Here is a 24,800-nt window from a genome sequence, read left to right as displayed (position 1 = left end):
TGAAAATGGTGCATACATAGAAAATAATGTTCTGACCAGTTATAAAGAGTGAAATCATGTTGTATGAAGACAAGATTTACGGAGCTGGAAATTATCACCTTTAAAATAAAGACCCAGAAAGAAAACAGGAAACAAACAAGTGAGGCAAAGAACCCCATCTTCTGCTCTAAAGCCAGCCTGCTAACCACAGCTCCTGAAAAGAGAACAGCTAGTGTAGTTGACTTTCTATATGTGAGGTTAATTTCTTCTTGAATTTTGGATTACTCTAAAGTCCTTTTAAAATACTGATGTTGATACATGCCTTTAATCCCTGCACTCGGGAGTCAGAGGAAGGTGGACCTCTTTGAGTTCTAGGCCAGCCTGGACTACAGAGTGAGTTCCAGGCGACTGAGTGTTTGATGACATCTGTGATCACAGTAGTGGGTGCTGTTGACTCGACTGAGTATTTGATGACATCTGTGATGAGCAGCCCATACACGGTCACTCCTTGGGAAAGAATGCATACTCTTTCTCCCATGGCACACGCACAGTGTCCTCAGACATGCGAGAGCTAGCACTGTACTCATAGAGCCAAGGCGATCATAGGAACTGTTTGCTTTTCATGAGAAATTTCCAGTTATTAAAAAAACAGAAATATGTTCGGTTAAATCCTATGTTGGTGATAAGTCACGAGGCACCAAGAGAAATTGCAACACTAGATTCATATGCATAAAACTATGTATTTGAGAAGTTTCCTGGAAATATTTTGAGTGCAAAATAAAACACTACCAGCATTTAAATAAGGGATGGAGTGATTTCATTAAAGAAAGCATTTTGAAATTTCCTACCCTATTTCTGCATAATGCATCCTTTCTATTTTTTTCTATTAATCCCTGTGTTGAAACTAAGAAATTAATTCTACATCGCTATTTTGGATTCCTGTCTTGTTTATTTTGTGTATGAAATCACATTCCTGCTACTAAAATAACATAGAAAATGTCAGCTGGTGTCATTGAGTTTTGTTCTTTCTTGCTTCATTGGTAGCTGTGAAGTAGCTTGTGTCTACCCAAAAAACCTCCAGCTAGCACACAATATGCATATAAAGTCGGCTGTGGGCTCTCTTGGTACTGTGGGTTAAGAAGAAGAAGAATATTTGACCCCAGTGACCATAGATACTAGAAATTAATTGAAGAAAACAATGTTTCACAGACTATAGCACATGAGTATTAAGCTTTAAGAGAAGATTTGGGACTACTAAGACATATGGTATGTCTCTGAAACTTGGAATTGGTACTATAAAAGTAGACGGATAGGGGTCGTCAATTCTGAGAAAACTACTGCAGTATGAGGGAAAAGGAGATAAGAAATGTGGGGGAGATGCGTAGCCAGCTCTGTTCTAAAAGAACTTCAAATCAAGATATGTAAGGAGATATGTGGATAGATCTGAAGGAGCCATGCAGTAAAACCTGGGAGGACCATTTACTCATCCAACTCTGCGAGGTAAGGTGGCAGATGATTTTCCCAAGACATATTGTTTATCCGAGCCATGGTACCCGCATTATAGTTTCAGGCTAGGGAATGATCTCAACAGAGAACACCCACTAGGCTTCTTAATACTCCCCTATTACTCCCCTACTCCTTTTCAGCACTAGGTGTGAACCCAGGGCCTCTGTAAGCTACGCAAACACTCACTCTAGCACTGTGTGAATGCCCCAGCTGCACTGCCTTATCTTCTCTCCTCTCTACCCTACCTCTGCCGCACCCCCTCTCAGACATCAGGGAGCTTCTAGAGTTTCCAGGTGACTCTTTACAGAACTCATACTATCTTCCTACTCAGAAGCCTGACTGGATTTGTTTTTTTTTTTTTTAATGTTATAATAGAAGTTGATGTTTTCACAATCTTTAGGTGAGCTCCTTTCTTTTCCCTCTGTGTGGATGCTTCGACAAATCACTTCTGTCAAGTAAAGGAGATGTCGTAACTGAGTTTCTAAGTGGCTTTTTAGAAGATCCTCCTGTCAACGTTGGCCTAGGATTAAACACTGAAACTAAATTATTTAATTGCAGTCTGCACATGTAGCTTAAGCTTACATCTGTGCACCCCCCAGCTCCCTACCTGAGGCCCATATACTAGTGAATATCTCATTTCGATTTTATTCTTGTATGAGGTTATCAGAGTGTAAGTTTACTCTTTAGAGAATGGGGGCTTACAAGGTCATTTCGAGAGTTAAGAGTGTGGCTTTTTATTTGTCCCTGGGAAAGTATTCCCCATGTCATTTTAGAGTTCCCGCAGTGAGCTTGCATTTAATAATGAAGGTTGTCCTCCTCCAATTAAACAAATTCTTCGTCCTTAGTCTCAACAGCATTTCTGTAGCTTCTTGTTACTCTCTACTCTTTGTATATGAATTTTGCTATCTCATATGTCTGGTTGGCTCAAGGCCTTTAGAAATATTTTATGCTTTGCAAGATCATATTTTTGCCAACTAAATGAAGAAAAATATTCATAAGATGATGTCTCTTCTTCATAGCCAACGAAAGTAAGTTATGGCTATGTGAGGTAAATACTTCCATTTAATAAACATTATTGGGTTCTATCAGGTAGAACCATGGCTCTGAAGAGCTGCATTTCTATAGGAAGATGACAGATGGGAATAATTTTGTCATTTTGTACTTTGATATTCTAACACTTTTAAGCTGTAAATTGGAGTACGGCTTCGTGTGATTCCGTCTCTATGCTAATACTGAAAAAGGCTCATCCTCTTCTCATACCTGCAGAGGTTAGAAATCTCTTCTTACCACCAATTATGGGCACTATGCTGACCGCCTAATGCCTGCTTCCTGCCACTGTAGAAAATGAGCTTATGGGTTCATTCATTCTGAGAGCAGAAAGTGGGGGCAGTCTGCTAAGGGGCTGTAAGATCCTGCTCTCTTTGACCACCATTTTCTGCTCACTTTCTCTTCCCAACTCAGTCATTACCCATTCTGAAAAGGGCTCCTTTGTATGAATTTGGTTTGTCCAACCTCGTCTCAAATTGCTCTGTCATTAGCCCTCTCTGACTCTACTTGCCTCTCAGTCACAGCTTACATAAAAAGTGTCCCCAGGTCATGTGAAGGCAGGCCACCTCCTCACCACCAGCAGCACCCTTCCCCTACTCCCACCTCTTTAGGATGGGATGGATTCCTCCCTGAAATGTACTGTTGTAGTAAATTCAGATTTTAGAATATGTAGATGTCATTACAAAAATGGGAAAAGAAAGAATGTTAAATATTGAAAAATCTTTTATTCAGAACTTTATTGGAACCCTGGGAACTGATTACTCCAGGTGTATGTACTATTGGAAATTAACAATACAAGTGAAATACAGGATGAACCAAGACAGGAAGGAATGGGTTACAGGCAGGAGAATCCAGTGTATTCAGAATCTTGCTAAGAAATGCAAAGGAAATGATCCACACAAATGAAAGAAACAAGCAATAAAAAGACAAAAATAGAATTTAGCCACAAGTCAATTCTTTATTTTCCAGTGTAAGAAGGAGCAATTGATACTGAAATAGAACATCAAGTTAGAAGAAATGAACCAAAATAAACCTTAAAATAGAAACTGTGATTGAAATTCTAAGAAAATAAAACATGAATTTATTCTTTAAGCAAATACCCATTGTTCATCTGTCATATATGAGCTACTGTTCTGGGATCTGAAAACCTGCAGTGACAGAGATTGTAAGGGTCTTGTTCTCAAGGAGTATGTATTCTAGTGGGGGGTTAGGGGAGATGAGGGAGAGATAAGGGAGAGAGGGACAGAAGGAGCTGAGGAAGAGAGGTGAAGGAGAGAGGTGAGGGGGGATGGGAAGGAGGGAGGGAGAAAGATGAGAAGAATAGACAATCAGATGTTCTAAAACTCCCAAATATGCAGATAATTGAAATCGAGTACACAGTGTAATAAGGTGGACTGGAATAGCTACTTTAGATGGAGTAGCCAAAGTTCTCTGAGGACATATTGTTGAATCTGACCTGGATAGCAGAAAGGAAACAACTTCACCACAGACACAAAAGAGCTCGAACCCAGAAGCTTGTCCTGATTAAAGAATATACACACAGCCAAATTCTATAATCCCAGTGGTTGCCTAAAAACATCCCTTACTCTGTGTCTGTCTGCACCACATGACTGAATTTCATATAGTAAGGCACTGTCTGGTTCAGCCCCAACACCCATTATGGTAAAGTTGCTGTTAGGTAGTTTTATTGGAAATGCATCTTGCACACTGCTCTGCCCGGATCTAAAGGCTGGAGATGGAGCAAAGCCTCCTGCATATGCATGTGTTTTCAATCGGTTTTTCTCCTGCTCTGGGGAAACCTGCTACCCAGGGCCAACATGAGAGATGCTACTCTGGGGTAGCTGAGGGCACCATAGTGGCACAGTGAAGACAGAGAAGGACAGTGAGCACTGAACCAGAGGTGGTGCCTCATCATGTCCAGATTCTGCAGAACTGAAGGAGCCCGTGTTTAGTATAGTCATTATCCTCTGCCACATGCTTTGTGGTACAATGAGCATCAACTTATCATCATGTAGAAAAGCCTTGAAATTATTTTTAACATATATAAGCAATTTATAGAATAAGTATAACCAATATATACTGTCATGAGCATGCTTTCTAAAGCAAGAGAGGGTGCAAGTAGATTACTTAGCAAACGCCCTGAGTTTCTTTAGTTCTCTGCACAGTGCATAGTCAGAGAGGCTGAGAGCCACTCAGAACAGGCAGCTGTGCCTCTGATGGAAGCTGTATTCATTTTGTTCTTCCCACTCAGTCAGAACAAAGGCTGTCCTGAAAGCCTCTTCTGTAAGGACTGTCCCAACAGATGATGTGTCAGAGCACACAAGGCACAGGAAATATGCCTCTTCCATCAAGGATATGGCAGAGCAGGGATACAACATGAACTCCAGAAAGAATGATTTGTTTTGATTCCTGCCCAGAGGGACACACATGGGGAATATTGGCTTGCTGGTCTCTGGAGGCCAGATTAAGGACCTCCAAGGAAACTCTGTCAGTGGCAGCATGCTCTCTGACTATTACTGGGAGGCTGAAGAAAAGAGGAAAACAACAGTGGAAGAAAAGGAATTAGGAAAGGGGTAATATATGAAAATATATTTTTTCATATAAGAATTTTAGTATCAATAGAAGGAAAGAAAATAGATCTCCAGAGTAGGTGTGACCAAAAGAGCCCCACCCAGTCTTCTGGCCAATGCCTAGAACTTGTAAGGATCTGTGGCTCTCTTAAGATGCCTCATGAATGATGTGATCTTTCTCCTGAGAGACTAACCATTTCTAACGAATATGAGAATATCCAGCCTTCCTTTCCATGGTTGGTTTCTCTTGACTTCCTCTCAACCATCCCTCTTATGTTATCTATAAACAGGCTAAAAATACATGTGAATTCCCAAGGAGCTGAAAGCAAGTCTTTGCAAGACCCTGAGGAAAGTGACGGAAAGTTTAGTGCCCTAGTTCTAAACAGTGATGAGCATGGTCTCAAGGCACGCTGCAGGCTCTCGTCCTCATTCCCGTCCCCTCCCCCGAGCAAAGATTTGTTCACTGAGGCCTGAAATTGATTTTTAGGGGACAGGACTCTTCATTTCATAATAGGAAATTATTTTGGATGCACAGTAACTCTTTTTAGGCAAAGCAAAATATGGTTTTGAAGTCACCATTTGAAAGCATGCTGATCCCTTTCCTAAGAGCAGGACGGGGAGCCCAACCAGGTATTATATAACAAGTCTCCCATTCCAAGACCAGGCCAGCAAAGGAGGGAAGCTGGGGGTGAAGACCTTAAGTAGGTTACTGATCGAGTAGTGTATAGAGCACTATCTTTTCTGCTAAGTCCTTCATGTAGCTCAAAATCACATCTACGAAGTGACCTTGATAACTTCTTCCCTCTCACAGACCACCAGCAATACCCCATTCTAGCACACACAAAGTATATGAGACCACTTTGTGGAACCTCTACAAACATCTTCTTTTCTGCATATCCTTCTGCCTGGGATAATATTGTTCATTGTACCCAGATAGTCACTTGTCCCCCACCCCTCCGCCCATCCCTGAACTTCATTTCTGATCATAATTTAGATCTGACTTCCTGCAGAAACTGCTCCTGACACCTTAAGTCTGGGCTGGTTCCTGTCCCTTGGGCATTCCCATGGTGCTAAAGATGGCACATACATAAAAGTTGTCGTTTATTTCCTGTTTTCTTGTCTGTTGTTCTTCGTAGACTTTGGTGGTCTTGCGTATATTCCCAGCTTCTAACATAGAGCCTGGAGCAAAGATTAAAGTAATGCTTGCATTTCCATCTAATGTCAACAGAAAGGGGACATAATTAGAACAGAAATATTGACCTAAACATATGGATATTTCCGTTCCTAGTTAAAAAGCTTTTTTCATCAAAATCACAGAAAAATATTTCAGGAAAATAATAAATCAGTATTAGCTTCTGAGGGTGAGGCAATTACTTTATGAAATAATGTCATATCTCAATAGATGAGAACAATAAATTCACTCATTTATGGCATAGTCCAATGATGTCAAGGTTAGGGTGGAACATTTATCCAGCTCTTAGAAAACACGGGGATTGTTTAGGAAGAAATTTGAAGACTCCATTATTCATATCTGTCACATGGCCCTTTCCAACTAACTTTAAGGAGAAAGTAGAGGCTGGAAAACACAGAACACCGCCCATAATTCTAAAAAGCAAATGAAAAAGGTTAAAGAATTTTTCCAAACTGGCAAGCAATTCAGATTGAAATTCATAAGAATAAAAGAGCAGAGGAAACCAGACAGGGTTTTTTTTTTTTTTTAAATCCAGGAAGAAACAAAAGAATTCAAAGGATAAATTCTTTAGAAAGAAAGAAGTCAAATCCGAAAACACTTCAAACCCAGGCAACAAATTCAAACCATAGGATGGGTTTCTGTAACTGCTGGAGTTAGCCTTTGAAACTACACTTAGAGTAGGGCTACTACCAACTCGCGGCAGAAGCTACAAGTGTGGTCTTGGGAAGGAAAGCAGAACAGAGCGTGACACTGCTAGTCCTGCACAAAGGCAGAAGGAAAGCAGAACAGAGTGTGACACCGCTAGTCCGGCACAAAGGCAGAAGGAAAGCAGAACAGAGTGTGACACCGCTAGTCCGGCACAAAGGCAGCAACGAGACAAAAGTCATACTGTATGTATTCAGTTGTGTGGTGCTCTATTCAACAAAAGCTTTAGAATTATTTGGTGTGATCATTATTTGGGGGTAATATAACAAAACATCCTTATTCTGTCTTCCTCTCTATTTTTGCATGTTCCCTGTGTGTCTGTTGCATGCATGTGTTATACACAGGTGTAGTATGTATGCCAGGCTGGTAGAGGGTGTTGAGTGCCTTTCTATGTCACTGTCTGCCTTATTCACTCCACACTCTCTCTCTCACTGAGCCCAAGCTCACTCTTTCAGGTAGGCTGGTCAGGCGGGAGCTTCCAGGCTCTGTCTACATGCTCTTCTCAGTGCTGGGGCTATAGTCATGGTCAGCAGGTTACTGCTTACCCACGGAGCCATTGTTCATTCGTCACATCCTCATTCATTAGGGAATACACTCTCAAGTATTAAGTGTATTAGTAAGGCCTTCAGCTTACATTTAAATGGTTTGTCATAAATGTATGTAAAATCCACATATAATTATAGATGTCCTCTTATCGGTGATGTTTCAAAATAAAGGGTAAATCCTAATCAAGTGTCAAAAAAAGATAGAGAAATTCATGCAGAGACATATTTAGCAACCATTTTAGGATTCAAAAGTTTAAAGATTATACCCTACAACTTTTCAGAGATCCATAAATAGAGCATGTACAAAAGCCATCGCTAGCTATAAATAGAAGCCAAGAGAACAATGCCATCGAGTTTTCAGAGAAACTTCATTTGAACATAGATCTCTGTGTGTAGCCAATAAAACTTCATCGGGAGCACGGTGGGAGGAGGAGAGGGAAGAACACATATTCTGAGGCACATAAAGGCTAAGAACCTTTGTCCCACAGATCTCTGAAATAATCCATCGAAGGTACATTCCACACATGTCTTCATGGATGAACTCTGCCCAGAGGTGGATGGCAACTGGACAACTGTTCTTGTATCTGGAGGCAAATGCAAATGGCTTTAAGAGGCCATTGCCCTCTGACTGTGACATGATAACCTGCTAAATATGTGCTCAATTAATTTCCACCCAACAGCATACCATAAAATTGGAAAAGCGATTCCTCAGGCAAGCTACAAACCCCAGGGGGGATGAGCATAAAGCACGTGGCCAAGGATCACAACTTCCCATCAGGCAGCTTGTGCTTCTGCTCGGCCTGACCTCCCCAGGGTCCCTCTGCAATGCTTTGAGGAACGGTGCACAGTTCCCACTTCCTGGTGTGTCTGAGTTTCCTTGTATTGCTAACTTAGGGGATGGAAGACAAGGAGCTATTACCAGTCCCTACCGGATAGTTAGATCTTTCCCGTGAGTAGTTTATTTGTAACCAGCATTGTTAAGACCGGGATAAGAGCATCTACATCATAAACACTCAGTGATAAGCACTAGTTTCAATTTCTCTAGAAAATTTCATCTAAAGTTAAGTGAAATAGTATAAAACACAGATATACCTTTTTCTCCAGACTGCATGGTTAAGCAACAGCTTTGCAGTTATTTGTATCTTTTTTTTTTTTGTTTTGTTTTGTTTTGTTTGTTTGTTTGCCATTGTCTGCTGGTGGTTTCTATCTGCCATCTCAGCACTCAGCAAACTGAAAGAGGAGAATTGCCATGAGTTTGAGGCCAGCCTGGGCTACATGCTGCCCATACATCCAGGGCTATATAACAAGATCTTGTCTAACAGAGAAGGGAAGGAAGAGAAAGAGGAGAAGGAGAAAACCAGTCTTTGGTTCTTTCTCACACAAACACACACACAGATACACATGTAAATACGCAGACACACACACACTCATGCACAAACATGCGCATTCACACACATACATACATGCACACATACAAATGGGTGCACATACACATGCACATATATACACAGTATCAAGCCTAGTGTTTGGAACTTAACATACTCAGAAAATATTTGTATGGGACATAACTGAGGAGCAAATAAACAAATAAGAAAACTGGAGTAGGTGAAAGCCTAGTTCTCTGACCTTGTGGGTCATTTCCACAGTCATATTCCTCTGTAGCTATAAATATTTTCAAGGTAAAATAGACGATTATGACAAAGTCTGCACCTAGACCAAGGACTGTAATCTGCCATCTAACTTCATGTCACCTTATGGTTGAACCAATGTTTAGTGTTGTTAGGAGATTTATTTATTTGAGACCAGTCACATAGGCACAAGTCTTAGTTAAGGCTAGGCAGTGCTTTGCCATGAACTCAGGACGAGGCCTTTCGGCTGATAAATATTTGCCTCATCAACTCAGGACTTCTGCATCACAGGGCTGGGTTTTCTTCACATAGACTGCTGTGTTAAAGGAGACTGGAGAGCCAAGGAAATTGAAGGCAGGTCCTTGCTCTGCAGTAGCCTGAGAAAGTCAGTGTCCAGGATCAGAGAGAACAGCAGGAGGCTCCCACTCTCCCTGCTGAGTGTCATCTTCTCCTGACCCTGACACTCTGAGAGCAAAGCCCAGCTTATGTTCATAGACTAAATCCTTGCTCCCAAGAGGGTGATCTAAGTCAGTCATGCCAGGTTACAAAGCAACTCTTCATCAAAGGTAGGGCCCTTACTTAACTTGTTTTGACCTTTAGGTGGTATTGACTTCAGCTATCATTCCAGAATGTTGTAGGAGCATACTTTACACACACAGGCATGCGCACACACACACATGCACATATACACAAGGACACATATACACACAGAGAGTTGCTTCATACTACAGGGAGACAATGGTCTTGATGAGGCATTGACTCCAAGCATACCAGTCTTTATAATGACATCCTGAGTAGAGAAATTGCATTGCTGATTTCTTACCCCCTTCTTCTTACCAAAAACCTTCTCCTTAGGAAAAGAAGCTAGTGGGGGAGTGAAGAGTGTGGACAGCAAAACTGAGGAGAATGCTGAAACACCTGCCCTGGAGGACTCCTTGTCATCCCCTCTAGACAGCCAGCAGCAGTCCTGGCAGGTCGCCACAGATATTGAAAACACCGAAAGGTAAGTGGGATGAATCCTGATGGACACTGCCCTTCCTCCACTCCGTGTACTTGAAGTTCCCTATTTCAGATTCACGAGAAATTTTATGTGGTCCGACAGAGTAGGTTGGCAGGAACTTGGAGTTTACCTAATCTGCACAGGAAAACCTGGAGAGAGAGCAATGTGTTAGTTGGGTCTCTAGCACTATGACAAATTTGATGAGAAAAGAGCTCAATCAAAGGTGAATGGTTTGTTTGAGCTCCTGACTTCAGGGGATGTAGGCTGTGAGCAGCTGGCTCCATTGCCTTTAAGCCTGAGAGGATGCTGGGGAGCCCAAAACAGAAGACCCTACTCACCTGACAACCAAGAAGCAGAGCAAAAGCCGAAGGGGCTGGAGGCAGGATGTGTCTTTCAAAGACACACCGGTGACATACGGCCACCTCCTCCTCCTGCATCATTTGCATGCCACACTCTTGACACTCCATCAGCCTTAGACTCCATTCTGAGCATTCCAAGGACCCTTCTTCCCCTTTCTCCAACTGTACCCCACCTCCTAGTTTTCCCTGCCTCCCAATAACACCACCAAATAATTGATCTATCAGTGCACTAACCTGCCAGTTAGGTCAGACCCCTCACGGTCCAACCACCTCTTATCAGTGCCTCCAGCTGAGACCAAACATTCAACACATAAACTTTTGAGACCGTTTTATGTTCAAACCACATAAGAAGTCCTCACCCTACCTATAGTAGAGAGTAGCAGGGTCTACAGCACTTTCAGTCTCCTTGACTTCTGCCTGTCTCCCTCATCCAAAGTGCCACATCTCCATGGAAAATGAGAGCAAGTCAGGAATGGTAGCGCACAACTGTGATCCCAGGATTTGGGAGGCCCTGTCTTAAAATGAGAAGAAACCAAATACAAAACTAAAAATAAAAAATAACTTTAGAGTTTTACTATTACCTATTATTACTATCTCAATCCACTCATTGGCCAGTTCCTAAATCACACTTTTGTTTAAGGCAGAAGAATCTAAATTATGTAGATACTTCCAGTAGATTCTTAGATGTGGGGTATTTGGAATAGCCTGCTTAGCATTTTGACCAATTCACAGATTTTCACAGTACCTGGTCTTTTCCCCTCCTGGAATATAACTGATGACATCTTACTGGTCGTCAGCATGGTGAAAACATCACTCTGTGGATGAGGTCCATATGTAAGCTTCACACAGCCTAAACCCTTGCTATGAATGTCCGCAGAGCTGGTGCCAGGCAGCTGAATGAGCCTGGGTTGATTCTGCTCTGTTCTCTCTGTGTGTGGGGCCGAGTCACTGACATGATGCTAAACATTTCATTTTTTATTTTTAGAAATAAAAAACATAACGGCATTTATAGCCATCGTGGTTGTAAAATAATTCTAAAGCTAATTACCAAATCTCCATGTTTATAAGAAATTGGAGCATTTGTGGTAATTGTGTGCTATTAATATAACTTTCATAAGCTTCGCTATCCAATAATTCAAACAATAAAGTTTGTTTGTCTCTGCTTTATAGAAGTATGAACAAATGATGAAAGAGTTATGTATCTTAATTTGTAAAATAAAAGATTCCTTGTTCTGCTCCCAGAGAAAGGGAGTACATCTGTCAGAAAGTCATGGTCTCAATAAAAGTCATCTGCAAAACTATTTCCTTCTCATACACCTCAGACAGCAGTCAGACCCACACTTCATGCTTTAAGAAGTCAGTCAAACGTGGCAGTAAGTGTCGAGTAGGGTCTCTTGCCGTGTTGGCAATGTTGCTGGCCAGAATGTAAGTCTAGATTTTGGTCAAAGGAGCCAAGCAAGCCTGCTGGAACCAGGCAGCAAGAAATGCAGGCAGGGGTGAGCTTCTTCAGTATTCCCATTCTTTCTGCACAGTACTTGGTGCGCCTTAAACTGGGCTGGCATTTAACTCCTTAGTAGAGCTCTTTAAAAGTCACTGGTGCCTTGTTTATAATAGCCAGAAGCTGGAAAGAACCCAGATGTCCTTCGACAGAGGAATGAATACAGAAATTGTGGTACATATACACAATGGAGTACTTACTACTCAGTTATAAGAAACAATGACTTTATGAAATTCCTAGGTAAATGGATGGAACTTGAAGCTATCATCCTGAATGAGGTAACCCAGTCAGAAAAGAACACACATGGCATGCACTCACTGATAAGCAGATCCTAGCCCCAAAAGCTTGGAATACCCAAGAAACAATTCACAGACCTTATAAAGCTCGAAGTGAAGGAAGGCCAGAATGTGGACGCCTTAGTCCTTCTTAGAAGGGAAAACAAAAGACACATGGGAGGAAATATAGGGACCAATAGAGAAGCAGGGATTGGAGAAAAGATCATCTAGAGTTTCTCGCCTGTGGATCTACCCCGTATGCAGCCACTAAACCCACTCACTATTGCTGATGCCAAGTAGTGCTTACTGGCAGGAACCTGATATGGATGCCTCCTCAGAGGCTCTGACAGAACCATACTGATACAGAGGAGGATGCTTGCAGCTAGCCATCGGACTAAACATGGGGACCCCAATGAAGGAGCTAGAAAAAGGACTGAAGAAGCTGAAAGGATTTGCAACGCCATGGGAAGAGCAAAATTATCAACTAAACAAACCCACCCCAGCTCCCAGAGATGAAAACACTAACCATGGAGAGACCCATGGCTCCAGGTGCATATGTAGCAGAGGATAGCATCTCTGTCATCAATGGGAGGAGAGGTCTTTGGTCCAGTGAAGGTTCATTTTCCCAGTGTAGGGGAAGCCAAGGTGCTGAGGTGGGAGAGGGTGGTTGGGTGAGGGAGTATGTTCATAGGGGCAACGGGAGGGGAAGGGGATGGGGAGAAAGAGGATAACATTTGAAATGTAAACGCAGAGACTATTTAATAAAACAAGTCAATGGTGGCTGACCAAGCCAACCCAATTAGGTTCTATTCTTTGATACAGGTGATAACAGAGCATTTTCCAGCTTAGTTCTCCTCTGATCCAACTTGGCTGGAGACCTGAGGTGGAAGTGTTATGGATGGTGGCCATGCCACACTGTGTCACCTCTTCCTTCTGCTTCGTCTGCATGCCATGCCCGTGACACTCCGTCAGCCTCAGCCTTAGACCTCATTCTCAAAGTTCCAAGGGTCCTTTCTATTCACTCATCAGGCTGCCCTCCTTTTCTTTTCCAGCCAGCAGGGCCTGAGACTTGAACTTCCTCTTGGATCTAAACTGGAGTGAGGGTTGGGTCTGTGGCTCTCCCAACAGTGCTCCTCCAACACTTCTCAGTGGAATACTGTTGCTTCATGAAACAGACTGAAAATTTCAAATCTGAGATTACATGGTGGTTCTTTTTTCAACTTAAAATGAGCAGTAAATATAAGACCTTTCATGGGGGGGAGGGTTCCTTTTCTTACCTTTTTGTTTTGAGACAGGGTCTCACTAAGTTCTTCAGGCTAGCCTTGACTCACTTTTTAGTCCAGGCAGGCCTGGACTTCTGATCCTCCTGCCTCTGTACAACCAGCTTTACTTCAACGTTAGAATTTTCTGCCCCAGCAAATATTTTTAAGAAAATTTATCTATCTGTTCATTTATGTGCACTCAAGTGTGTGTGCATGCAAGTGTATGCTACACTGCAAATATACAGGCCAAATGACAAGTTTTAGGAGTCTATTTCTTCTAGCATGAAGATCCTGGAAATTGACTTCAAGTTGTCAATGGCCTCCAAAGACCTCTCTTCCAGCATCTCTACTATAAAGAACTCATCTCTGGATATCTCAGAATGTGTCCCTTGTCAACACTGGTGGAACAAGCCCATTCCAGCACTCAGGAAGTTGAAGTAGGAAAGCCAGAAACTCAAGGCCATCCTCTGAGACCTGTTCTCAAAGAAACAGAGGCTATGAGTGTAGTTCACTGATAGAGAACCACCCTGCCATTCTTGAGGCTCTGGGCTTGATGCCTAGGACCACATGACAACATCAACAAGAGAGCAGTAACAACCTATTGCTCTGTTATCATTCAGTCCTGCTCATATCAAGGGGAGACTTAAAACAGACAGCAAGAAGTCTGCACTGGAGCACAGCTCTCTGACCATAGCCCCAGTGACCCATCTTGAAGCCTGACTTTCCCCAGAAGCTCACTGTTCCAGTTGTGTGCCCTTGGCCTCTCCCTGTAGGTCCATAGTACTCTCCTCACTATAAAGACTCTTCACTGAATTCAGCCAGGCCAGACTAAAAGCAGAGATGCCAAGGGCTGAAGCCAAATCCTATCTGATATTCTTTCCTGTAAAAGCAAAGTAAATTCAATATTTATCTATTAAAAACTAAAACTGATAAAAATTCGATGTGAAATTCCACCTATCACTAATCCCATAGAACATTTTGCTTGAGGCTTCATTTGGAAAATATACATACAGCTAATTTTTCTTTCTGTCAACTTTGCAGAGACATGCGAGAAATGAAAAACCTTCTTAGCAAACTCAGGGAAACAATGCCTTTACCACTGAAAAATCAAGGTGAGTCCTGGCATTTCTCTTTGAGGCAGGGCCTGTTGAACTTGGAAATTGCATTGCAAGGGTTTCCCACAAAGAGAGGATGCCTTCTTAGAGTGCGGATGAAGCTGTAGTCTTGGTGACTGAGTTTTCTCTGATGGAGGCAGAGATACTCACCTGCAAAAGGATGCCCACATCTGTGCCAGACCTGTGGAAAGAGCCCCACCAGGGATGTGTCTATGAGAGGACACGGCTCCCATCTGCATGAGGTTCATAGACTACTGGAGAAGAGATATCCCCCATTTACATGCTTAATTATATTAAAAAAGAATAGAAAGAATTAATTCACATTAGAAACACATGGTGTGTCACTGTCCTGGGTACTTCATATGTATCAGCTATGTTGGTTTATATAATTACATTTTTTTGTTTGTTTCTCCCATACTAGGGGTCAAAGAAACCTAAGGCGTTACATGTTAGACAATCAGTCTACCACTGAGCTAAATTTCCAGACTCCTATTGAAGTCTAGCGATGATTTAGGGAGATTCTATTGGGGTTTTTCTATTTTACAGAGAGCTGAGATGTAGGGGTTAATTGGTTTTACCAAAAGTTGTACCGTTTGTAGTAGAATGACTGGGCTATGGATTAGAACTCAAGTAGTCCATGTCCACAGGATACAGAGTCCAACCTGACAGAGACCTGTAAAGAGATGTTCACTAGAATAAGCGATGGTCCTGATTTTGTTAACTATTGGATGCCCTGCATCTGGAGCCTGGAGTTAGAATACTGCCTGGCACAAACAAGAAACATTTGTAATCTTTGCAGGACTCTAGGACTGAAGATGTGCACACAAGTGAACAGTAAGTGCTTTACATTAAGCAGACTTAGCTAGAGCAGCCATGGGTGAAACATTAGCTTCAGAAAGTGGTACCAAGAGGATGGGAAACGCTCTTTAGAGGCAAGGGAGAAAAACCCCTCCTGCTTCCACTGAAGAAAGCTTGTGCAGGAGGGAGGGCAGTGTACTGTCTGCCTGGGAGCAAGGGAAGCTGAGTGAGGAGGAGGGAGGAGGGGGAGGACTTGGCAGTAGAGCTAGAGAACCTCTTGGCTCAGATCGTATCAGCAGAAGGTGGAGAGGTGGAGGCAGGCGAGAACACCAGACAAAGGCTAGGACTGCGTAAGCTGCCCGTGCTGGAGGCTGGGGTCCGAACAGGAGGCAGGGGAGAAGGCAGGACAGGTAATTCCAAGTGAGCTTGTAGAACCTGCTCACAGAGGCCAAGCTCCGCATCCCGTAACCAGCTTCAGAGTCCCTGAAGGGAGTAGACATGAGTAACATGAGAGTTCTCTGACTATGCATACAAAGCTGCTGCTAGAAGCACCTGTGGGTTTAGGATGAAGGGCTTCAATCAAAGCTAGGCTTGACGTCAGAGTCTGGCTCTGCCATTACCCAACCACGTGACTCCAAGCAAGAGGTTTGACTTCTGGAAATCTCAGAGAGTGGGGAGACCATATTCCATAGCATTAGAGAGGCAGTACGTGCCACATGCCTATCATCAACCTTACAAAGAGCAAATCAACGGAAAATCAACTTCGAGGAGATGTTTGTTGAGTAGAATATGGGAGAGATAAAATAAAGTCTTAAAAATGAACCCAGGACCACTTTGCTGTTGTGCTTGAAAACTGATGTTATGCTTTAGTAGCTGGTCCACACAAACTTGCTTACAACTCCAAAGCAGCAGCAAGTAGACCTCATCCTGCAAAGATCATGTGCCCTGCCTGAGTCCAGTCAGTCTTGAGGTCAGAGAATAGGACTCTAGGACTTTACATGTGGAGCACACATTAGGACTGATAGGTTTGGCAGTCTCTCCCATGGACACTACCCAGCCCTCTCACTGAAGCATTTGCTGAGCTTCCCAGGAGGGTAACTTCCCAGGGTGCCCAGTTGAATTTTGTGAGTGCCACAAAATCTGTATTTTCCATGTGAACCCATCTTCAAACTTTCTTCCACATCCAGAGCCATTCCAGGCAGCCATGGGGAACCGTGATGACGGGAAACAGACATTTCCCTTTAATTAGGTAGCTTTCACAGTCACAGAAGGTATAATAGAAACATTTTGTATTTTATAAGAATGTCTTGAGAGTTTTCAATGGATCTGTAAAAGAACAACAGCAAGGGGTGGTGGTGTCAGGAAAACATAGACAAGAAATCACCCAAGTAAATAATCCGAGGTGGGAAATCATGAATCCATCTGGAAAAATAGGAATTTGATTTATTCAGAGGGTCGGTCACATTCTAGTAATAAAAAGAATCGTTGAAGCAAAGGGCTTTTGGAACTCCAGGCGTCTCGTCTTGTGGAGAAATGCAGACACTTAGCACCATGGCGTCTGCCCAGTGTGCTGTCAGTGAGCGGAACTGTGACAATAGGGGGGTGCAGACAGGCCCCGGGGGAAGGAGAAACAATCTCCAGGGACAATTTTTGACAGACACATATGGCAGTGCCAGTCAATTCATTTTGGAAGTCATCCAGGTTCTCCCCTCTGACTACATAGACTGAGATGACCACAGAAGGTCCCGGTACTGGTGATCAGTGAGTTATGCGGGTCTGACTTAAGGTGTGCAGGGAGTGGGGTGACACATGGAAATTTATTCCGGTTCTTTCACATAGACCCTTGTTCTCAAAAGCTAATTCTAACTGGTTGAAAACCATTATAGAAAGCCATCTGTTTCTTTTCTGGCTTATTTCCTGTCTGTTTTTATTCCATTTGCATGTGTGTTGGAAACAGAAAAGGGGAGAAAGATGTCATTTGGAGCACACATTAGGACTGATAGGTTTGGCAGTCTCTCCCATGGATACCTCCGGGCCCTCTCACTGAAGCATTTGCTGAGCTTCCCAGGAGAGTAACTCCCCAGGATGCCCAGTTGAATTTTGTGAGTGCAAAAGGGGAGCAAGAAGGTCCTGCCTTCCTGCACTTGGCCTGCTGACCGTGTGAGCCCCTGCCAGCTCAGACTCTCCTCTTCTCTACGCCCCATTTTAGTTCTTCACTTGGAACTGATCCAGGGTTTGTTTCAACACTAGATTACATCTCTCCCACTCACTACTCAACAAACGTCCACTTGAGTTGATTTTTAGTAAGAAAGAAGCAGAGTGGCCAAAGGCAGGGATTTAGAGCATCACTGAGCTGCCTACATTTAGGGCATTGTCTTCTCCATAGTTCTCTTCCAGCCTGAGCTCAAAGACACCGGTACCCAGGAGAGTAAGCAGCCCTTGTTCTGTGGCACCTCTGTGGTGGGCTACAGGCAATGTCCAGGTCTCCTGGCTCTAGGCCTGCTGTCCTTTCCTCTGCTCCAGTGCCCCTCCTGTCCTCCATTCTGGGTCATTGAAGGTGCTGCAGGGAGCTTCATTAATTATGATCAGCTTGCTGTGTCAAATGGATTACAAATGGAGCCACCTGTGGGGAGCCCACAAGGTTACTGAAAGAGGCTCAAAGGAGACTGGAAAGTGAAGGAGAAGTGTCTTCTAAATTCGTGCTGTTACAAAACAAAACAAATCAACAGAAATAGATTAAGCCTGAAAGGCAGTTTCACCTTTGCTGCAATTCTGACTTAATGAGGTCTGCGGGATGTGGTGGTGTCTTTGCTCATTCGTGGAATCCAGGAGTTGATAGCATGCCTTAGAATCCATAGGAACTCAGTCTGCTCTAGAGCAGAATGCAGTGAGCAGGCAAGAGCTGCATTCAAGATGAGACATGCTTCAGATGTTATGTAAAGCCAGGAAACTAGGGAGAAAAATATGACAGGTCAGATCTGATTCATAAGGGAGAAAGCAAAGTCAAGGATGAATCTGGGTTCAGTCTTAACTCGCAGGATAAATAATGCTATCAGTCATTAAGCTAAGAGTAGAAAGCAAGAAGCTTCAAGGTATAACATGACTATAGTTTTAGACATGGAGAAGCCCTGGGGGTAATAATCAAAGGTTAGTAGCATTGAGGGAAGACAGGACCCAAGAAGACTGGAAATAGATCTAAGTATCTTCAGAGCAGTGGTCATTGGAGCGCTGTACACAGCAGAGACTGCCCTTGGGAAATTTGCCAAGAGAATGCTCTGGAATGCAACACTGTAAAGCTTGAAGGCTTGAAGGGAAAAAAGACCAGTTCACAAAGGGATCCCAAGGGGAAAAACAAAAAAGCACTGCAAGGAAGGAACATTTAGTTACGTGGGGTGACTGGGCTGAGTACCGCTGCAAAATCCAGAGGACTAAACAGAAAGGTGATGTTCGAAGCTTCCGACCTGGCATTTGGGACAGAAAAGCCTGGCCAAGGAAGGCTATTCACTGACTCAGAGGTAAAGAGCTGAGACAGCAATGATAAATATATTAAGATTTCCATAAACCGTTGTTTTTACCAGTGCTAGGACGATAGATGGGATTAGAGTCAGCTCATCTACCCAGGCAATTGTTGATAGAACTGATGGCAACAGGAAGGGGGAGGTAGAGGCAGGGAAGCAGAGTCAGAAAAGGCATACAAGTGAGTAGCTGATGCTAGTCTCAAAGGGAAGATTGCCAATCAACCAGGGTGGGAAGGCTTTGGGAGAAGGGCAGCATAAAGTCAAAGAAGAAAGAGAAACAGGCCTATATTGGTCATTTTTAGCTGGGTTTTGTTTTGTTTTGTTTTTGTTTGTTTGTTTTTTTGGTACTGGCCACTCCTTCATAAGCCTTCAGTTCACCCTGACTAGACTGTTTATTTGAACTTGACCTAGCCTGTCATTGGTGCCTCTTTGTCTGAGTGCACAGTATCCCATTCATTCAGGATGCCTCCCCTTCAACAAGCACTCTAGTTCTTCTCATTCCTTCTGACCAAGAATGGTCACCAAGGCCTACATGAATCTTCCATGAATGACGTCCTTTAAATGGGAGTGACACCTCTGCTCCTCTCCCTGGGAATTCTCATGCACTATACTTGGATCTTTCTCATGCTTTTGGAAATGCAGTCTCACAGCTAGACAAGAGATGTTCTTTTAGATCAGAAGTCATCTTTCTTTTAAACTCCATTTTGGTTTCATCCTCACTGCCCAGCACAGGATGTATTAGTTACTTACCTCATTGCTGCACCAAAAGTGCCTCCAAAACAAGGGAAGAAGGGAAGGAGGGAAGGAGAGAGGGATGGAGGGAGGGAGGGAGAGAGGGAGGGAGAAGGGAGGGAGGGAGGGAGGGAGGGAGGAAGGAAGGAAGGAAGGAAGGAAGGAAGGAAGGAAGGAAGGAAGCGTTTGTGTTGGCTTACAGTTCCAGGACATCAGGTCTATTGTGGCAGAGAAGTGTAACAGTAGGGAAGGCTTTGGGGGAAGGGAAGCTCATGTACAGAGAACGAGGGCACATTTAGGTGACTTCTAAGCTTCAGCAGGCACTGGTCAAATTGTTGTCATAGACAAGAGAGCATCAATATAATTTTCATTGCTCTCTTCCTCAGTCCAGGACTTCATGGAGGACTACTGTCTGCCTTTAGGGCAAATCTCCCATCAGAACTAACCCCATTTACAAAAAGCCCTCACTACCATGGCCAGAGACTTGTTTTCTTGATGATTCTATTTTCCACCAAGTTGACAATCAAATTAAGCATCACCTAAGGGCACTTAGTAGTTCCTCTGTTCATTTAGTGGCCCTCAAGGTCTGCCCTTGTGACTTGTAACATCAGTACCTTTAGGTGCATTTAAGAAATGCTGCTCTTCTGGCTCCACACTAGACCTACTAGTCAAGAAACTGGGGTGGGGGGGGTGAAGTCAATAATCTGTGCATTGGAAGTGCCCAGATGATGCTATATATACAGCACTCATTTCACAGCCACTAAGTACTTTAAAATATCTTCCCTCTCACTCTCTCTGCTTCATTATATATGATATATATTTTATAATATATAATATATTCCATAATTATATAATAGGTATGTTATATAGTTGTTATATTATTACATAATATGGCATATAGATAATATATTATATAATACATAATTGCATATATATGTATATATATGCACATATGTACATGCAAATATGTGTGTATATTCATGCATATAGATTCATATAAAGAAGGGGGTAATAGAAGAGTTATTTCAAAAACAACAACAACTCCCATCTGGCCATTTCTCTTAACTATGTCTGAGAACGCAGCTTTAAACTTAGATTATTATTTGAAACTTCTGTTTTCTATTTCTCTCATTTTCCCAAAGTGTCATTTGTATAACAAATGTTAGCAAAAGGAAAGTGAGTAATGGAGAAAGAGCCTCACATTTCCTAAGCCACCCCAGGTCCTTGGACTGACTGACAGTGACCACTCCTGCTCCACCCTTCCTTTACTTTCTCCTCCACTTTTCTCCATTTTCCTTCCCACTTTCCGTTTTCATTTTTTGAGCTATCTTTAGTTGTGGTTTTGTGAATTGTGCACTCTGCAGGAAGAACCTTAAAATGCCACACAAACATGCATTTGCAGCAAAGACCAACCATTCCCTAACAAGCTCACCAGACTTGCCCAGAGAATTTAAACAGTCAGGGAATGTGCCACTTTGTTCACATTCTTTCAGCAGCCCTCTAAAACTCAGAGTTGGGATGTCAGTACACACCACAAGATGTCTTTGCCTGGAGTTGAGCTAGTATCAAACTCTTCCATACATCTTTGCTGCTTAATGAATCTTAGAACTTACTACAGCTGTTGTCATTCTTTTTGGTAGAAAGCTACTCCAGATTAGCCAAGGATTTCTAAGCCCTTATTTCTCCTCTTCCCAAGGTGAAGATGAACAGGCTGTGGTCTAAGCAAAGGAGAGACAAATGCACACCAAAGACACCCAAGCCGGTAGTCATTTTCAGACAGTAACATGGCCTTTGCCTAGTGTCAGCATTTTCCCATCCATCCTAGACTATGTCCACTTGTAAGTGACCCACATGCTTGTGTACAGAAATCTATACAGCATAGATACCCTGCATATACATGTATGTACATCCTATATGAAACATACATACCTACAAAGAAGGTTGAATGGGAAGAATTTCAATAGCATAAAAGGCTCTTCTATAGAGGGATTTTTTTTTTTTACTGTAATTAGGAAATAAGAGTTATGGTGATAATCTCTATATGTGACACCTCTGTGCTTTTAACATAAAAATGATAGCAGGACATCCCTTTGATAACAGTAGGTGCAGACATACTTTCCTTTATAAATGTACAACCGACATGTCCTTATGTGGTGAGAACAACACATAAGACAGGAAATTAGATGAGGAATTTAAATGATAGATCTTACAAGTCAGAGAGAGGGAGGGAGGGAGGGAGAGAGAGCTTTCTTATCTATAAATATCTTCCTAGTTTTGATAACTCTACTTCTAAAAAGCACTGAATTGCCGGTGAACTTGAATTTCAGCAAGTGTCATTATCTAAGGAGATCTTGAGCTAGCGACCCCTCAAGGCCTATCCAGTTAGGCTAAGTTCACTGACAATTTGGTAGTTAAAATAAAAGTCCCAGAAATGATGAAAACCTCAGTTATGTATTTATGTATGATTCCTTTCTGTTCTAAAAATATAATTTTCCTGTGGTGACTCCTCTGCACAGCGATGCCCGGGCTCAAGCTTGGGGCCTGGCATTTCCCTCAGGGTCTTAACTCTTCTGACACAAGTATAGGAGAAAGAGAATGTAGTCTTAGCTCTCGAATTACAGTTGCCTGCAGAATTGCAAATTACTTTTTCTCAGTTAAAAGAATATAAATGGACCTGGTTTTGTCCACACTTGAAGAGTCTGTTTTAGAGGACCGTTTTTGGTTGCTGGAGACAGGAAAGGGGACCATGTTAGAGTCATTTGCTATGCCCAGCTGGACATCTGTTTTTTTCTTTTGGTTTAAACATGCTTCTCAGGGTACAGCTAAATTTATCAGACTGAACTCTGCCATGGCCCCTGTCAGTTTGGGTGGACAGTACTCATTTGCTAGTAAGTATGATATATTGACACATAGGAGACTTTAGGGAAGATGAGGAAATTCAGGGACCTGGATGAAATCGTTTCATAAGAGACTCGGAAGCCAGGGTTTATTTTTATCATAAACAAAGGCTCTGTAAGAACGAAAAACAAACCTCAACTACAAACCAGTTCCCTTAATATATTGTGCCTCCCTCCCTGCATCCACACCTTCATCTAACTTTGGAGAATGGCCCTGCCAAGGTTCTATATCCTTCAAAGTTGGAAGTGGGGAAGGAGAGCCCCTCAGCCCCATTCTGAAAAGCCACCTGACAGTCATCAATGCCAAACATCTTGTCACACCAAGACCACGTGCTAGCTCCGCCCCTGCACTAGCTCCGCCCCTGCTGGAAATTCCCAGCTTATACTCTGCGTATAGCCACTGAGACCCATACTGGCCAATTCTTCTCTCCCTGGACCTCCCTGACGGCAATAGGCTTTAAAAACTCAGTTTAGAAAAGCAAGTTAGTCTACTGGTTCCTTTCTTCCTTTGCTTGTTATCACACTAAAAAATTTTGATCCCCAAAGTATTGATTAATCTTATCAATCTGACCAAAATATATACAAATATATACATACATACATACACACACACACACACACACACACACGCACACACACACACATATATATGTATGCATATAGAGAAGGGGGGTGGCCTTCTTGGAGGAAGTACTGCCATGCTTCCCACCATGACAATAATGGATTAAACCTCTGACCCTGAAAGCCAGCTCCAATTAAATTCTTTCCTTTATATAAATTGCTGTGGTCATGATGTCTCTTTACAGCAATAAAACTGTAACTAAGACAATGTGTGATCAAATATATATATGAAAAGGCACAACAGAATATAGCTAAAACTTCTTCCTAAAACAAGAAAGTTGAATGGAACCGAGAAAAATGTCCCATGTAACAGAAAACAGTTACTAATTATCTATTTAACTGAGGCACTAGGCTGCTGCCAGAGTGAACCGTTTTAAGTCATTTCACTTCATCTTCACTTAAGGTAAGCGTCTTCATTTCGATGTTCCGAATTTATATTTAAGGACATCAGAGTTTAGTGAGGTTGAGTGACAGATGAGGGTCATGGAAGGTAAGTTGAGAAGGCAAGACAAGCTTACTGGGAGGTGGATTGTTTCTATTAAGGTGTGTGCACCATCTCCCAACTGAAAAGCTGTCTCAGTTCAATTTAACTGTAACCAGGGCTTGTCAGCCTTGGAGTTTGCTGTCCCAGGCCATACTGAGGACACCGATGAAGCCCTTCAGTGAGGGAGGATAGCCTCTAGCAACAAAGGGTTAGTGAAGGCCTCCAAAGCTCCGGTAGCCTCCAACAACACAGCATTATCTAGTCTGATATTGCTGAGGTCTGAAACGTGATGCAGAGGATGACGGCTTTTTAGAGCCATTTCATACTGAGCAGGTTGTTTTCTGTCTGTGCCTCACTCCCGTGCACACTCTGTCCCATCCAGATGACAGCAGCCTTCTGAACCTTACTCCCTACCCCATGGTCAGAAGACGGAAGAGACGGTTCTTCGGCTTGTGTTGTCTGGTCTCGAGCTAGATGGCTCCCTGGGAACTCGCCTTGAAGATCACCTGAAAACACTGCAGAACCAGAACCTCCACACAGCAGACCACTGAGAACGGTTCTGACCGTGTTTTCTATGCTTCCTCATTACGTTTCTCTGCCTCTCCCTGCCCTTTGAAATAATTTCACACTTGAAAGCAGCTGCCATCAAGGGGGGGAAAGAAGAACAGATTCAAAGAGGCGCAGCCTGTTTTTAAAGGGATTTTTAAAAAGTTGGCATTGTGCATGTCTGCTCTCAACCATGCCATGACAGATGCAAGAATTATGATTTTTAAATTATTTAAAGGTTTTTTAAATGTATTATACAGAAAAAAATATTTCACATATAATAGTATATCTGTAACTCTTGTTGATATCATGTTAACAATTTATCGGATATAAAAGATGTCTCTTAACATAGAAGTCTATTTACAACAGAAAACTGTTCAAGAATCCAATGGTGAGTATCATTAGACATGTTATAACCGAGCACACGCCACCTCATGTGTAGCTTTCTCTGCACTCACTCCATTTAGTCTTCCATCTGTCAGAACCTCTGTGTCAACATAAAAATCTTAATTTATAATGCAAC

General features: G+C 42.6%; 1 protein-coding gene across 1 annotated transcript in view; it reads left to right on the top strand.

Moving 5' to 3' along the window:
• RGS7BP (regulator of G protein signaling 7 binding protein) overlaps positions 1-24,205 on the top strand; it is a gene marked incomplete at its 3' end in the record, with an annotated part of 99,501 nt that extends 75,296 nt beyond the window's left edge. Inside the window, exons 4-6 of the mRNA XM_080933881.1 lie at positions 10,028-10,175; positions 14,608-14,678; positions 24,114-24,205. Coding sequence (XP_080790007.1) covers positions 10,028-10,175; positions 14,608-14,678; positions 24,114-24,205 — 311 coding nt within the window. The remainder of the gene's footprint in view (positions 1-10,027; positions 10,176-14,607; positions 14,679-24,113) is intronic.
• Between the last annotated feature and the right edge of the window lie 595 nt (positions 24,206-24,800).

This window comes from Micromys minutus (assembly GCF_963924665.1).
Source record: "Micromys minutus genome assembly, chromosome: 20".
NCBI lineage: Eukaryota > Metazoa > Chordata > Mammalia > Rodentia > Muridae > Micromys > Micromys minutus.
The sequence above is the reverse complement of the archived record's forward strand: the minus strand, read 5'-3'. Positions and strand labels throughout refer to the sequence as shown.